The sequence below is a fragment of the Martes martes genome (assembly GCF_963455335.1).
Source record: "Martes martes genome assembly, chromosome: 11".
NCBI classification, from domain to species: domain Eukaryota; kingdom Metazoa; phylum Chordata; class Mammalia; order Carnivora; family Mustelidae; genus Martes; species Martes martes.
The window spans coordinates 106247319-106260208 of record NC_137899.1 but is presented as its reverse complement, the minus strand read 5'-3'; the positions used below and the strand labels follow the sequence as shown (position 1 = coordinate 106260208).

At 49.1% G+C, this 12890-nt stretch overlaps 1 protein-coding gene across 2 annotated transcripts in view; it reads right to left on the bottom strand.

Annotated features, from left to right (window-relative positions):
- Positions 1-380: 380 nt before the first annotated feature.
- Positions 381-12890, bottom strand: part of RNF32 (ring finger protein 32) — a 39335-nt gene continuing 26825 nt past the window's right edge. For both annotated transcript variants that reach the window (XM_080819062.1, XM_080819063.1), the window contains 2 exons: positions 1352-1519; positions 381-667 (listed from right to left, as the gene is read on the bottom strand). In XM_080819062.1, the coding sequence (XP_080675188.1) occupies positions 416-667; positions 1352-1519 (420 nt within the window). In that variant the 3' untranslated portion in view covers positions 381-415. The remainder of the gene's footprint in view (positions 668-1351; positions 1520-12890) is intronic.

The window sequence follows — 12890 nt, the reverse complement described above, 5'->3', positions numbered from 1 at the left end:
GCAGGTCTACCTGCTGCCAGTCAGAACCATGTGGAAACAGAGCCACTTAGCCAGACGACTGTGAAAGCAGGGGAGTGATTCCACTGTTGGGAGTGGTCCAAACCGATCAACTAGAAGCATAGCGAGTCACTAAATGAGAGAACCTCTGAACCTCAAGTTTTTATCCATTCCTCACTTATTTCAACTGACTAAACTCATCAATTTGAAACTTTTATAAACTAAAGACTAAAATTGGGTAGGTTGTCAGCTTTTAAAATATATGTAGGGTCCCCAAGTACAACTACTAAGAGTCTATTTCATTGGAGAGCAGATTACACTGTAGTACTTAACCCCAAACTCATACAGTTTTTACAAAATTGAGGTAAATCCCTCTCCCCCAGCGCTGCCCAGGAACAATATAATTTTTCCTGTGAATTCAACATTCAAGAATTTTCTTCTGATAGCCAGAGCGGCAGAGGGGACAGACGTGGAAAGGAGAACTGTCCCCCAAGGAGAACTCCTCCAGAGCAAGGAGACACGTGTGGTGGAACACATGTGAGCAGGACAGGAGGACTGTCTCCCGGGACGACTGGCTGCAGCCTGTCTCGCGTGGGTCCTGGTGACCGTCGGCGCTGGCTGGGAGCGGGGTGAGGCAGATGGGACACTCATAGGACTCCCGGTGCAGAGCCTGCAACACAGGAGAGCACGTGAGTTGTGCAGGTAGTAGCTCTGTCATAATGGGGCACTTCCTAAATTTAAGTGAGAACTGTGTAAAAGAGACACGGACTTCTAGAAACGAAGTCTCATCCCATGTTACAATGGCACCAATTATACGTGCACTGTCAGTCTCGCGGAAGATGGGAAGGGGGAGTAACCTGCTTGTGATTAGCAGTTTTAAAACAAAACTACTGTATCAGATGCTGAACATTCATGGTATAGATTTCCTTTTCGTTGAGCAGCAAAGAGTGGTCGTTTTCAAAATCCTTGACCCTATACAGCTTCCAAACTTCTTTATAAATTTTCATATTTTAATGATTTTCTAAGTAAGTTTTTCCTCTGTTGAATTCTGAGTCTCACTTCCTCCCAGGGCTACTACGGACGGCAGAGAAGGGCAGCCCAGGGCTCGAAGGAAAACCAGGGAGCTGAGGCGCGGGCGGTCTTCCCTTTGGTGGTTTCATTATTCACAAAAAGGCGTCACCAAAGCAGTTTCCGACGGAAGGGCCTTGACCTCACCCCAGACCGGACGGCAAATGTTCAGGGTACAGGTACAGCCGGGGCAGAAAGCTCGGCACCACAGGGTCCCCAAGTCTTCCCTCCAGTGTCGCCTAGACTCCGGGGGCTCTGCCGCTTCCAGTTAGTGACCCAAGCCTACCTGGATCTGGATCTTTTCCCAGTCTGCGTCTGTAAGCTCGCGGCCACACCTGTCCTCCAGCTGCTGAAGAACACTTCGGTTTATGGCCAGGCAGCGGTCGATTTCCCAGAAGAGGTCCTCTATGTTTGTGCTGTAGGAGCACAGAAGGCGGTGACTGATCTCTGTGAACTGGAAAGGACACGGGAGGCAGTGCACTAACAGGCCCAGAGGGGGACTCTACCTGTAGGCGCAAAGGCAGTGCCTTCCTGGGTCCCGACCACCTTTTTTACTAACTTTCCTCAGGTCTCTACCTTTGAATAAGACTTTTTGGGGAAACAGACATATGGATATTTACCTAATAAAGCCATGTCCAGATAGCTGATAGAAGGAGATTCAGAAATGCCCACCTGGTTTAAGTCTTGGTGGTCGTTAACAAGGAATACATTGTAACTATAAGTTGAGAGCTAATGAAAGGGAAAAGGAGGGGTGCCTGGGTGGCTCAGTGGGTTCAGCCTCTGCCTTCGACTCGAGTCAGGATCTCAGGGTCCTGGCTCGAGCCCCGCATCAGGCTCTCTGCACGGTGGGGAGCCTGTTTCCTCCCTCTCTCTCTGCCTGCCTCTCTGCCTACTTGTGATCTCTGTCTGTCAAATACATAAAATTTAAAAAAAAAAGGAAAAGGAAGTGGAGAGAAGAAAGGAATTAGAACTGCACAAAACTCATCCCATCACCACCCTGCTCTGGCAGCGTCTTTTTTTTTTTTTTTTTTTTAAGATTTCATTTATTTATATGAGAGAGAGAGAGAGAGATCACAAGTAGGCAGAGCTGCAGGCAGAGGGACAGGGAGAAGCAGGCTCCCCACTGAGCAGGGAGCCTGATGCGGGCTCAATCCCAGGCCCCTGAGATCATGACCTGAGCCGAAGGCAGAGGCTTGAACCCACTGAGCCCCCCAGGCGCCCCTGGCAGCATCTGTTCTGATCTGTAAGCGGGGCGCTCACTGAGTGCGGCCACAGTGCCCTGCTTGCCTGGCCGTTGGAACCAGCGCTCTTCCCGTCCCCTTGCTTGCCAGCTGTCTTCCCAATGTGGTTGCAGATTATGAGCGATCATCTTAGCGTGTCCATTAAAAAAAAAATTATCCCCTTCTTCTAAACTAGTTTATTCATTCTGTTTTTCTCACCAAACCCTAAAATAATAATTTGAAAACTCCCATTGCCCAAGGACCTTAAAAATCTCCTTATGGGAGGTAATTGATTTATGGATAATTGTATGGCCCCTTGCTACAGAACAGATCTTTAGGACTTATTTTAAAATTGTTTCCCTTGCCAGTCTACCACCATGGAGGCAGCATATTACTTTTATCTCAAACTTTAAAGAAGTTTGCCTTGAAAGTACTGTCCTAGAGTTCTCTAATGCTCGCCCCTGCTCAGTTCTTTATAAAGTACTACATTTTTGATACAAAAGGATTTAGAAAAACACAGTGATCTTAGGCAAACGATTTAGCAGGTTGTGGGATGGTTGTCATCACCTCCTGATGACAACCAGCGGGGATTGCCAGGGTGGGGCAAAATTTCTACAGACCCTCCTGCTACAGCGCACGGACTGGTGGGACAATTCGCTGGCATCTGATTAGTAAAATGGAACTTGCCTCCATCCTGTAGAAGCCACAGTTGCTAACTGCAAAGTCGTTTAACATGACATCCTTCACTCTTCCTCCCTCAGACTGTTTTGGTCTATGTTCTGGTTTGGAAATATTTACTGTGTGATTCTCCCTGGTTTTCCCACCACTTCTTTTCAAAAAGGGAACAGTTCTACAATTATTGGCTTGTTAAAAATTTAACATGTCTGAATCTTTAGTAGGGGTTTTATTAAGACAGCTATTGCTTTGTTAGTGTCTTGGTTACAGTTACACAGGTTTTGGATGGTTTGTCCATCTTGCCATAAGTCCTGTGTGAGTTCCCAGGAACAAACATGTTAGGAACAATGCCTAGATAGAAAAGTGATTTTGTGATTACAAAGGGCTTCAAGAGTCCGGAAGTCATCCTCCTTTGCTAGGCTTGGAAGGAAGAATAGTTTCATGGTTTTCAGTTAGGTCGTAACGATCTGGATTATCAGAGAAAAGGCAATCTTAGTGAGAGAATCTTGAGAAAAGACTGGAAACAGCTAGGGCGTTGGGTGGGGGCAGAGTGAATGGTTTTTGTTAAAGAGTTTTGGGGAAGAAAGGTCATGCAACTGCTGGTGGGGATGTGGACTGGGACAGCCATTGTGGAAAACAGTATAGAGATTTCTCAAAAAATTGGAACCACCATATGATCTAATAGTTCAGTACCGGATATTTGCCCAGAAAACCCTAATTTGAAAAGATATATGTATCGTTTATGTTTATTATAGCATTGTTTATAATAGCCAAGATATGGAAACAAGCAACGTGTCCATCCATAGATAAATGGATAAGTAAGATGTGGTACACGCACACACACACACACAGAGGAATATTAGACAACCATAAAAATGATGAGATTGTGTGATTTGTGACAACACAGATGGACCTAGAGGGTATTATCCTCAGTGAAATAAGCAAGACAGAGCAAGACAAGTACCACATGATCTCACACATATGTGGAATCTAAAAACCAAGAACGAAAAGCAGACACAGACCCGTAAGTACAGAGAACACACCGACGGTTGCCCGAGGGAAAGGGGTTTGGAGGGATGGGCACAGTGGGTGGAAGGCCGTGGGAGAGACTGGCTTCCAGCTACGGACGGACGCGTCGCGGGGGTGAAAGGCCCAGCACAGGGAATCTGGTCAGCGGTGCTGGGACAGGGCCATGTGGGGACAGAAGGGAGCTACGCCTGTGGTGAGCACAGCACGCTGGATACACTTGCAAGTCACTGTATTGCACACCTGAAATAAATGTAACATCATGTGTCAGCTATATTCAAATTTAAAAAAGGGTTTTGGGGGTGGACTGTATTATTTTTCTTTATCTTCTCAAAATAGTGTGATACACTTAGAAAACCCCCTTTAAGCTTCATTGTTTTTAGAACTTTCTAAAATGTAAGAGCCAGCTACTCTAGATCGTCCCTCTGCAAAAGAAATGTAACGTGAGCCACACCTGTAATCCTAAAACTTGTAGAAGCCACATTTAAAAAAAAATTTTTAAAGGTGAAATTAATTTTAAAGTTTTACTTAACCCAGCATATCCAAAATATCATTTCAAAATTGAATAAACTATGAATGAGGTATTTTATTCTTTTTTTCCTGTTAAGTCCTTGAGATCCTGTGTATCTCTAGCCTGTTTCGACTTGGACTGGCCTCACTTCAAGGACTCGAGAGGCACACATGGCATGTGGCTGGAGGCTCCCGCGGACATTGCCACAGAGAGCGGGGTTGTTGGAGAGTGACATAGTGCCCGAGGCCCAGGGATGTCGCTCGGCCAGGGCCGCACCGGGGGGCTCCTTATTGAACACGTAAATAGCTATGGAATCATCTTCTCCAAGGGCTGTGCTGGCTGCCGCCCTCTTACTCTCTTGCTGTTCCCTCCCCAGCACAGAGCTGTCTGTAGGAGTCGGCTTCCCGTCCGGAGACCCACAGTTCCGTTCCTCCCGTGCTAGCCGGGGCCATTGCCGTGGCTCTTCCAAGTGGAAGCGGGGTCTCCGGGCCGGACTCGCAGGTCTTTGCTGCCCCGGGGACAGCCCAGCAAAAGGCTGGAGGGGACAGGGTCTGCCTCCTACAGGGTGGCTGGCTGCCCTCTTGGGTGGGACCAAAGCTCCTGCTTCGAGTCCCTGAAATTCGGGGGCCGTTTGCTCCAGCAGCTAGAAGTGTCCCGTGCTGCCGGGCTTGGAGATGGGAACGAAGCCCGTCAGAATCTCGGAGACAATGAGATGGATGACACAGGGGACGTAGATTCTAGGTGGTGGTAAGAATTTCCAGCTCTCATGTGTTCTGGTCTACGGGATATCTCACGTGTGTGTTCTGTTTGTTTGTTTTTATGTGGCCCCACCTGTCCAAACAGTGCAGAGGTCCCCTCCAGAGCTACGGCTCCGAGGTCAGACCTCAGAAGGGGCCTTCGGGGGCGAAGTGTACCCTTCCACTCCTTTTCCTCCCCTAAGACGTCGTGGAGATACACAGGGAGGGAGGGCAGCTGTGGTGAGTGAGCCCCTGCTGGCCTTTGTCCCTGGCTGGTACAGGATGACTGCTGGGTTTCAGGGAAAGGCACCCACACAGCTGGTGGCTGGGGTTTTAATGATGTGTGCGGGAATCTTCCAGGCACCTTTGTTTTGGGGGTTTGTTTGCAATTATTTTTTTAGCCATAAAGATGCCCCCCAACTTACAGGAGTTTGACTTGCAACGTTTCGACCTTACGATGGTAGGAAAGTGACACACTCGTAGAAACCGTTCTCCAAGTTCAGGACGCGGACCTCTTGCTGGGCTAGCGATTCGCGGTCTGACCCTCCCCGGTGATGCCGGCCGGTGGCCGCAGCTCCCAGCAGCTGTGTGGTCACGAGGGTCAACAGCCGGCAGGGTGACAACTGGGTGTGCTCCCGCCGCCCTGCCGCCCGTCACTTTCAGGACAGCGTTCCGTGCAGTCCAGGAGCGACTCGACACCGTACTGTCAAACAGGCTTCGTGTTTCCTGACCGCGCACCTGCGGGCTCGCGGGAGCGCTCCGGGCGCACTTCAGGTGGGCCGCGCTCCGCGGTGACGTTGCCTAGGGGAGGTGTGGGAAATGCATTTTTGACTTAATGATATTTTTGATTTATGATGGGTTTGTCAGGAGCTAGTGCAGTCATAAGTCGAGGAACGTCTGTATTTGGAGGCCTGGAGGAACAGCCTCTTCTGTTGTGAAGAAACTCTCCGCCGGAGCTGCCAGGGAGCTGTAGCTTAATTTAGGTTCTTCAACTGAGGGTAGATCGGTATATCCTAGGGCTTTGATTTTTTCTTTGTTCTTTGGCTCTTCGACTATTTGACACTCTCTAAACAAATGATTGAGAGAAGAGTTCCCTACTGTGTAAAAGGGAGAATTCCTTGGAAATCTGTCTGATGGCCTCTGATTCGTGTTTCGTGACCCAGTGTGTTGAGTTTTCTTGAAGTGAGAGCGATCTCCATATATACATGGAATGGAATGTAAGGTCTTTTCTTCCTCCAAAATTATGCTCAGAAAAAAGGGGTCACATTCTATTCCAGACCTTACAAAGAATTTCGGGTGATGAGGCATATTCTGAAATTATTTCTGAACACAGAAATGTTGTCTGGAGAAGATGCATGAGTGTGAATGACTGACCTGGGGGCTCATCCTCAACTGTCGTGCTGGGACAGCAGCCTCGGCCTCCCCCGGAAGCTTGTTAGAAATGCTGATTCCCAGCCGTGCCCTGACCTGCTGGACCAGAACCTGGGCAGCGGCAGCCGGCGGTGTTCTGCCTCCCCAGGGGACTCCGATGCTTGCTCAAGTTTGAGGACTGTTGCTGAAGTCACCTGCTTGATTTTAAGAGTCAAAGTTATTCACCACAGCTTTCATCCCCCTTCCTGGCGGTGTGACCTCCCAACCCCCGGTGTTAGGGACCACTGTGAGCTCTCAGAGGGCCCTTAGAGAGCAACGGAGTAAGCGTGGAGGCCGCGTGCGCACAGTTCGTATTGTGTCGGCGGAGACGCTGTGTGTGAGACTAGATCTGCGGGCGCGCGGATGCCTGCGGGACCCCCAACCGTTCTGACACGGGGACGAGTTCTCGCAGCTGGAGATAAAGCAGCTTAGAAGGAAACACAGCTGACACGCTTTGAATAGCTGTGTTTGGTGACTCCCAAGGGGCCCTGGCGAGGACAGCCCTGTCACCTTACCCAGGTGCGCCTCCTCCTGCCTTCGCCGGGGCCGTTGGCACACGCCGCAGTTGCCTTTATGGCTACGGGTCTGGGGCTGGGAGTGCCGGACCCCGTGCTGTTACAGCCTGAGGGGTTCTTCAGGGCTTCCCACTCCATCTTTCCATTTGTCGAGGCTTAGGCTGTGCACCAACCACGGCAGGCCCTTCGGCGTTGCCGAGAACATGGGCCTGCCGGGTCCTGCAGCCCGTAAATCGGGGAGCTTGGGTCTTAAAGCTCCGCGTCCCGATATGAACGCTAACTGGCGTCACACAGCAAAACAGCAAATACATGCTCAGGACGTTCCAGTATGTGAGGACTGTACACTAATCCCATCTTCAAGTGTTTGATTCTGCAACGGATACCATTAGAGAAGAAACAAATATTGCCTTAGTATATTCCGTAAGTTTTGATCATGTATTTTGCTGTCAATTCAGTTCAAAATATTTCCTAGTTTCCATTATTACGTCTTCTTGACCAGCAGGTTATTTAGAACTGTTTCCAAATTTCCAGATGTGTGAGACATTTCTAGTTATTTATGAATTATTTTAAGTTTCTAGCTTAAGTACACTGCGGTCCGAGACCGTGCTCTGCACATTTCAATCCTTTACAGTGCGATGGGACGTCTTCCGGTCAGGGGTCAGGGTTTGTACGTGGCCTGTTCGTGTTCTGACCGAGCCCGGGCGCTACCGATGCTGGCGGGTGTTGTGTGTGTCCCGCGCCCTGATGCCTCGGCCTCAACGTCTCTTGGGCCTGACGTCAGTACGTCTTCTCCTGTGTCGAGTGCTCCGTGCGTCTGTCTATGCGTGTGTCACGCACGCTTCCTCCTTCTTTGCCTGCGTCAGAGTCTCTCCCGAGCGCCCTGTGGCTGGGCTTGTTCTCACTGGCACGTTCAGTCTGCACGTCGCTGGGCGTGCTCCCGCCCTGTGTTTTCTAGTCGTCCTGCCACCCGTTTGTTTTGATCTCTGCTCTTTTCTGCTGTGGAAATGTTATTTATTTAATTAAAAAAATAAAGATTTTATTTACTTGAGAGAGAGAGAGAGAATAAGAGAGAGAGAGCATGAGAAGGGGAGGGTCAGCGGGAGAAGCAGACTCCCTGCAGAGCTGATGCCCGGACCCCAGGATCATGACTGGAGCTGAAGGCAGGCGCTCAACCAACTGAGCCACCAGGCGCCCTGCTGTGGAAATTTCTATCTCCAGTTTTCTCTCCACTGGTTCGAATGTTAAAACTCCATTTCAGTCTTTTAGTGGTCATCTTTGAAACGCACACGGAAGTGGCTAGCATCGGAAGCCCGTCCGAATCTCCTCCCCTCTCCAAGCGAGGAGCTCGGAGCCCCGGCGCGGCTGCGCTCCGGAGGCGGGTCACTGTCGTGTGGTCAGGCGCGCTCTTCCTCTCCTTTCGTCCCGGAAGACGCCGGGAGTCTTGCTCGCAGACTCGGTGTCGATTCCGTTTACCCACATTTTTACCACTTTCTTCGCACGTCACCCCTTCTTGTGTCTTGGAATCTCGGATCATTTTCTTTCTTCATGAAAGGCATCTTTCAGAATGTCCTTCAGGGAAGACATTTTAGTGTCTCTCTCCCCATTTTCCTCTGAACCTGGCTTTCTTTTGCCTCTGTGTTGTTGTTGTTGTTGCTGTTTTTAAGTAATGTGTATGCCCAGTGTGGGCCTTGACCTGACGCCCCGAGAGCAGGAGCGGCTCCTCGGACTGAGCCAGACCCACACCGCTGGCCTCTGTTCCCAGCTGGAATTTTCATTTGATACATGAAGAGTTCCAGGCTGGCCGAGGTGTCGTGCTCAGTCCTCTGGCTTCTGCTCTTGCTTCCAACAAATCTGCAGCTCACTACACATGGCGCCTTCTTTTTTTAAAAATCGTATTGGGGTTCTTTGGGCTTTTTAAGTCTGTGTATCTCCTTCCCATATGAAAAATTCTTAGCCTTTCTGCCTCGAGATGTCCCCACGCTCCCTTTCCCTCCTAAATTCTGGTTCCTGGAGGGAGCCCTTCACGTCCTTTCCGCAGCGTGCCCCTTCCAGGGGGATGATGGTGCAGAAGGAAAGGGAGGTGCGAGGGGACCCAGAGCCCCTTCCCAGCTGTGAGCGAGGGTCCAGACTCAGTGTTGTTTAGCGTTTTCTCTTCTTGCGCGCGGGTTAAGCGCACATGTATGAGGTGGGAGATGCAGGCTGTAATTTTGGGGATCTCACATGTGAACTAAATGCTCATATTTTTGTTGAAAATTGGCTTTGTACAGTGTAAAATTCATGCTAGTAATGTAAATTTTTTCTTTGCTTGGAACAATATTAAATAACAGGTAAGAACCCCCAGGGCAGACTGAGAGAGAGAGGGGCAGGCAGACTGAGAACGGCCGGAGAGGGAAGTTTCAGTTTTGACCAAGTGTCCGAGTGTCCGCTGGTCAGGGTTCCTGTGTCCCGGATTCTTTCTCAGGCCACCCCTTTGCTGAGCAGCCGGGTAGCACCCCTGCGGCTCTCACCTCAGCAAGATGCCAGCGGTGACTGGCCACCCACGCCTGCACCGGGCTCCCCATATGGGAGCCCCCGCCCGGTGCAGGCCGGAGCCACTCACCCTCTCTGGGAAGTTCTCCAGTTTGGGGTCTGCACCTCTCTCCCCCAGCCCCGGCCATCAGCAGTCCCCCGTCCCAAGACCCATTGCTCCCTACTTTGCTCCCTGCCTCCGGCATCTTTTCCTCCTTTGGACTCTCACTGCTTTTTGACATTTACATTCTTAATGGCACATGTTATTTGTTGTCTCCTCTCTGGAAGGCGAAGTGGGGGGCAGCAGAGACAGAGACCACCCCCCAGGGGGGTGGCCCTAGGGATTTGGTGGGGAAGGGAGGGAGCTGGACGAGTTTTGCAAAGTGCAGAACTGCAGGCATCAGTCACTGGAGGGGGCTTGGAACAGTTTCATCTGTGGTTGGTATCTATTCAGCCTGCCTAGCGAACCTCGTGTTTTCCCACTTGCTAACGAATCGTACTTTCTTCCTTAGTTACAATTGAAAGCATTTCATGAGTGAAGCAATGATTCCTTTTATATGTGATGGTGGTTAAGGACTACTAAAACGTAGTTTATTCATTCTAAGCTAAGTAACTACCATTCGGTGTTTGCGCGGTGAGTGATTAACAGGATTGGTACAACAGTGTGGGAACGGCTGGCACCGCACTGTGTGACCCGGGGACCCAGGTGACCTTTAACAAGGGGGCCTCCAGCTTGCAGGAAGGCCGGGTGGGAACAAGGAGGGCTGAGCAGAGGGCTCAGAGGCCCAGCAGGAGCAGGGCGGGGTGGGGGGCTCTGCCAGCTGTGACAGGCAGCAGGTGGGAGGGGCCGGGGGCCGGTGTGGCAGGAGTAGCCGGGCTGCCTCCCGCTCTCCTCTGATGCCCGAGTTGTCTTCTTGGAGCACTGGCCTCACCACCTCTTCTTTGATCTCAGACTCCTCATACTGGGCCTGTCTGGAGGCTGAGATCCCTCCAGGATCCCCGGGGGCCTCGCACCAACCTTTCCTCTCATTACTGTCCTGTAGGAATTTCCCAGCCGGCTGGTCATCGTTACAGAGTCCCATGAATAACTGTCCTGTTTTCCTGTTTCCGTGACTTCCTGTACCAATGGCTTCCAAGGACCGCATGTGTACCCAGCGTGCATGGCTCCTCTCAGATGAGCTCACTCTCTCAGCTCTCACAGAGCACTTGGGGCCCCTGCCCTGGGCACTTAGCCTTGGCGGGATGCTGTTATCTTTTTCCTGTGTGTATTTCTTATCTCCTCGAATGAATTCCTTAGGTCCAGAGAAGCACCTGATTCATGCTAAGGCCCTTAGCATTCATTAAAAAATCTCGATTTTACGTTTGCAGTAGATTAGAAACAAGGACGCATACGTGCCCCAGCGTCCATGTTCTAAAGGAGGACAGCACGGCGTCCTTTCTGGGATTAAAACAAAAGAACGATGCCTCCGAGGAATGACGTGAAGTTATTTCCAACTATCAAGATTCAACAAAGCATCGGCATTTAGCTTTTAATCATGACATCAACATTAGCTTGTTAATATAGATACTGAGAACCCTTCAGTATGCATTTGCAGCAGAATCCTACGCGCGAACTGCTGTGACCTTGCTGTTGTAGCTGCACACATTCAAAAGCCAGCGAGGGTGATGGTTATAAAGTTAAATCAGCGATACTTACTGACCACCTGTTGTGGCCGATTCTAAGCCACGTCCTAAGTGCAGCCATTATTAACTATTTCTCACATCTCAAGTTCTTATGTGTTCTTGCTTTCTTTATTTCCTTACTGGTATTTGGGTCAGATGCCATTAGTCATTGAAAGGGCAAAACCTGCCCCCCCCCCAAAAGCAGCCAGTTGAGTTCTAGTTTTTAAACCAATGATTAATATTACTAATTCTACAGAAACAAAGTGTGTAAAATGATCAGTTTTAAGAAGAATGAATGTCTTCATATATTTTTCCTTTTAAGTCTTCTATTTCAGATATTTGATAAGTAGGAGTTTAGCTTATTGATATGTAAAGCAATTACTGGTCATTTACAAGTAACATACCGGCTAAACATTAAAAAAAAAATACACTAACAAAAGTACCAGGTGAACTTTGTCTGCCCGGGAGGCCTCTCTAAGTGATCCGTCTGGATGTCAGCAAATTGCTTACTAATGTGTTGACTTATGACCACCCTCAAAAGCAAAATGAAAAGCCTGGAATTTACAGCATATCAATGAATCAGTTGATAAGCTTTTACTGGTTTAATATCCTCCCAGTCTTGCTGCTTGGAACCACTCCAAGTTAGCAACAGAATGTTTGCCATCTCTACGTGATAAAGGAAGTCAAAGGACTAAACAAACTTTAAGACCATTATGCTGTTTGGTGAGATGTCAATGAAAAAAGTAAGAGAAATCTCATGTGGGTGGGTGTGGGAGCGGGCGGCCCCTCAAGTCAACCAGGGCATCTGACAAATCACTAACCATACTTTTTAAACAATGGTCAGGACTTTTAGCTTGGGTGGAGATAGTATAATGCATTTGAAAAGTTTTAATTGCAGCAATAAAAGACCATACCTCAATTATATGACATATGCTAGCAGAATTTCTAGATAAGGATCAAAGGCATTCAAGGACCAAGCACTGCATTGTGGGCAACACTCGGGCTTTCTGTACACACCGGTGACAGGTATGAGCACAGCAGCTTTCCTGACCTCTCCAGGCAGCTCCGGCCGGAGTTCACCGAGCCGTGCTGTGAGAGTGCCCCAGGACTGCTGCGCCATCCCTGAGAGCCCCAGTGCCCGCTCAAAGGCACTGCTGACTCCAGCTGAATTCTCTGACACTCAGACAAAATCCAACATTTGATCGGTTCAGTTCTTTACATGGGACTGAAATCTATTGAAAAGATCCCACATTATAACACAACATCACTTTGTTCTTGTTCAGTTTGTTAAGAATGCGCCAATGACATTTTAAAGGAAGACAAATCTGCAAGAAGAAATTCTCAGCATGTGGAAGCATTACTACATGTAAAAAGACGAACCCTGTATTTTATTAATTAGTTAACATCCAATAGGTGCATGGAAGCCAAAGTTTAGAAGAGACTTCACTAGTCCCCCTAGTAACAGAGGAAGGGAGAGGCGAGGCCAGAGTTCCACTATAAGGAAGAGCGATCAGTTTATAAAAACAGAATGACCTGCGCTAATCTAATCTACAGTATTAAA